This window comes from Perkinsus marinus (assembly GCF_000006405.1).
Source record: "Perkinsus marinus ATCC 50983 genomic scaffold scf_1104296964228, whole genome shotgun sequence".
NCBI classification, from domain to species: Eukaryota; Perkinsozoa; order Perkinsida; family Perkinsidae; genus Perkinsus; species Perkinsus marinus.
In genome coordinates, this window is record NW_003204752.1 from 1 (window position 1) to 2,536 (window position 2,536).

General features: G+C 47.4%; 3 protein-coding genes across 3 annotated transcripts; all 3 read left to right on the forward strand.

The window, feature by feature from the left end:
- Nucleotides 1-118: 118 nt before the first annotated feature.
- On the forward strand, nucleotides 119-280 carry Pmar_PMAR027372 (hypothetical protein; the record flags this gene model as incomplete). The annotated part of the gene is made up of 1 exon (XM_002770876.1): nucleotides 119-280. A coding segment is annotated over one exon (162 nt), but the record flags the coding sequence as incomplete, so codon positions are not given.
- A 29-nt stretch (nucleotides 281-309) lies between these two features.
- On the forward strand, nucleotides 310-1,261 carry Pmar_PMAR027373 (hypothetical protein; the record flags this gene model as incomplete). The annotated part of the gene is made up of 6 exons (XM_002770877.1): nucleotides 310-384; nucleotides 426-558; nucleotides 662-735; nucleotides 935-1,004; nucleotides 1,053-1,159; nucleotides 1,199-1,261. The coding sequence occupies 6 exons, from the start codon at nucleotides 310-312 to the stop codon at nucleotides 1,259-1,261; spliced, it is 522 nt and encodes a 173-aa protein (XP_002770923.1).
- An 836-nt stretch (nucleotides 1,262-2,097) lies between these two features.
- Nucleotides 2,098-2,301, forward strand: Pmar_PMAR027374 (20S proteasome subunit PAA1, putative; the record flags this gene model as incomplete). Its single annotated transcript, XM_002770878.1, has 2 exons — nucleotides 2,098-2,157; nucleotides 2,204-2,301. Coding segments are annotated over 2 exons (158 nt in total), but the record flags the coding sequence as incomplete, so codon positions are not given.
- Between the last annotated feature and the right edge of the window lie 235 nt (nucleotides 2,302-2,536).

Below are 2,536 nucleotides of genomic sequence, written 5' to 3' on the forward strand. Positions count from 1 at the left end.
TTTTTTTTCAAATTTGTATATGCCATTCTTCTCCCGCTACAACCCACAGAGCTGTGAGACACGCCTCAGGGTAAAACACGTTGGGCTGCTGGTCGTGTTATTCGTGGTCTCTCTGTAGGACTTGGAGAAAGCACTGGTGGAGAAGGTTGAGAAACTGCGAAAAGTGTTGGCTACTTTAGAACTTCAAATTCGAGATTTACTCCCTGAGGTACGTGGCAAGGATGAAGTGTGGAATTTACACTCGATCGGCTTCAGAGGGAAGGAGCTGCGCAGACACTAGCTGGTAGGTGTTGCCAGATTCCTAGGCAGATGAAAGCATATGATCATCTCGCCATGCAGTGTCGGCTCCTGTATGAGCGCATGGCTGAGGTGAACGACTCGAAGGTACTAAGGGAGGGTCTACTGAGGAGGTATGCTGGTCTCAGGCGTGTCCGTCGGACCTAGTTGGTGTAGTTGGCACTATTGTATACGCGGCTGAGGTGTTGTTAGACTTGCCGGGTAGTGAGCAGCTCGTAGAGGTTCGGCGTCAACTGGGCCTCAAGTTTGGCGAGAAGTTCTGTAAGCCATTTCATGATAGTTGGACACGTGGCATTGACCAAAACTTTGTTGGTAATATGGGAGCGTTATCTCTATGAGAAATAATGAGCGTGCTGTTGGTCAGCTCTTGTGGCGGTGTATCAGCCCAAACGATATGAGGTGTTTGATGTTATCGAGAGAATAGCTGTTGAGAACAAGGTGGGCATGGTCCTGTGACGAGGCCTTTTGTGAGGTCTAGTAGATGTGTTGGTGACAATATGGAAATTGTGAGAAAATTTTGGGAAATCGTTACAGGTTCCTGTACATTTCTTTCCGAATTCGAGGGTAAATTTATATAACTCTTTGGCTCAGCTGAGGAAAGCGAACATATATCCCAACACTGGTGGTGCATTCCTAGATTCTGTGGTTGCGGCCAGTAGATAGCAAGCGACCACCGGACATGTCAGCTCGTGTACGGGCTTCGATTTGTGAGTGTTACGAGTGTCGGCGTGCATGGACAGTTGGGTCGTCGTTAGATAACTCTGCTGGCTCTCCATCGCTTGTGGCTGGGGACTTGCCGGATGATGGCAAATCGGAGACTATCACCTATAGGAGGTCGATTGTGAAGCAGAGTAATGCCTTGGTACTGGTGGAATTCTATCGTGATGAAATTTCTGGTCAGATCTCGATGGGGACGAAACCCCGCCTGCATCACGCTTCGCTCCGCCTCTACCCTCACATTTGAAAAAACGAGTATCGAATTCTACCACTTCTCTGCCCAACGACACGCCCCGCAGATCTACTAGTAGTTCGACTACCACCACGCACACACCTGTGAAGTCGGACGAGTGCGGCTTGGACGCGACAGCTACGCCTCGTCTGCAAGGGTATCCATCTGGTTATGATGTTCCTGTTACCGCTGATGATATTGCCTATGAAGAACTGCGTATACGGTTGGAACGAATACGCAGGGGCTCATAGAGTTTCTCTTGAGTATTTCACCGCATATTGTTAGTATTTATAGCCACTCCTGTTGGAAGGCAGTAGCATCGTCCATGTGTGAATCTGAAGACTAAGCCAGTTTGGAGCATATCGGTTAGTGTTGGTGTTGGGGTTGGCACTGCTCGCTCTCCTCAGCTGTTCTCAGGAGTTTCCTCATTTATTACGAACTCGAGAGGAAGGGTATAAAAACCCCGCGAAAAATCTCTACGAAATTCCTCGGGATTTTCAGACTGTCAACAACAAATGTATTCATCCATGTGCGTATCTGTCCACGCTGATGGTGATGCCTGAAAAACGTCGAAGGTTAGAGCCTTTAATGAATCAATGAATCATTCGGTTCCAGTGATGATGCATAAATCATTCGTAGTTCGAATCTCGCATAATGTAAATCCACAATTGATGCTCTCAGTCTGACTTTGATTTATCCCGACAATAATTATCAGCCCGTGGGCAAGTGTCTTGGGTATGATGACGATGAGTAGTTTCGATGTGGTTGGAAATTTCTTATTGCGTTTGCATCGTCCATGAAGGTTTGTTACGTCCCTTCTCGCAGTAGTTTTGGCAATTTCTGAAACCATCATGGCCCGTCGATATGATAGTCGTACTACTACTTTCTCACCAGAGGGAAGGCTCTATCAGGTAGCACTCGAGGTGTTCGGAAGTATGACGGTTTATTATCGATCAGGTGGAGTATGCGATGGAGGCGATCAACAATGCTGGCTCAACAGTAGGAGTACTCGGAAAGCAGTGTGTGATCCTGGCCGGCGAGAAGAAGACCATCAGGTAGGAGGCTGTTGCGGTTGCCGTTGTTGGTGTTGGTTGACCTTGCGCGATCAAAGTCTCAAAGAATTAGAGCGGTTGTAAAATTGAATCTCTTGAAGCGAACTGATGATCGTAAAAATTTTGGCGAAGCGAGATAGATCGTGACGACCAATAATAAGTGCGTGCGTACAGTTTCTGAAGGCAGTTGAGAATCGTCGATTTGTGGCAGTAAACTCCTAGAGTCGGGTAAAGCAAG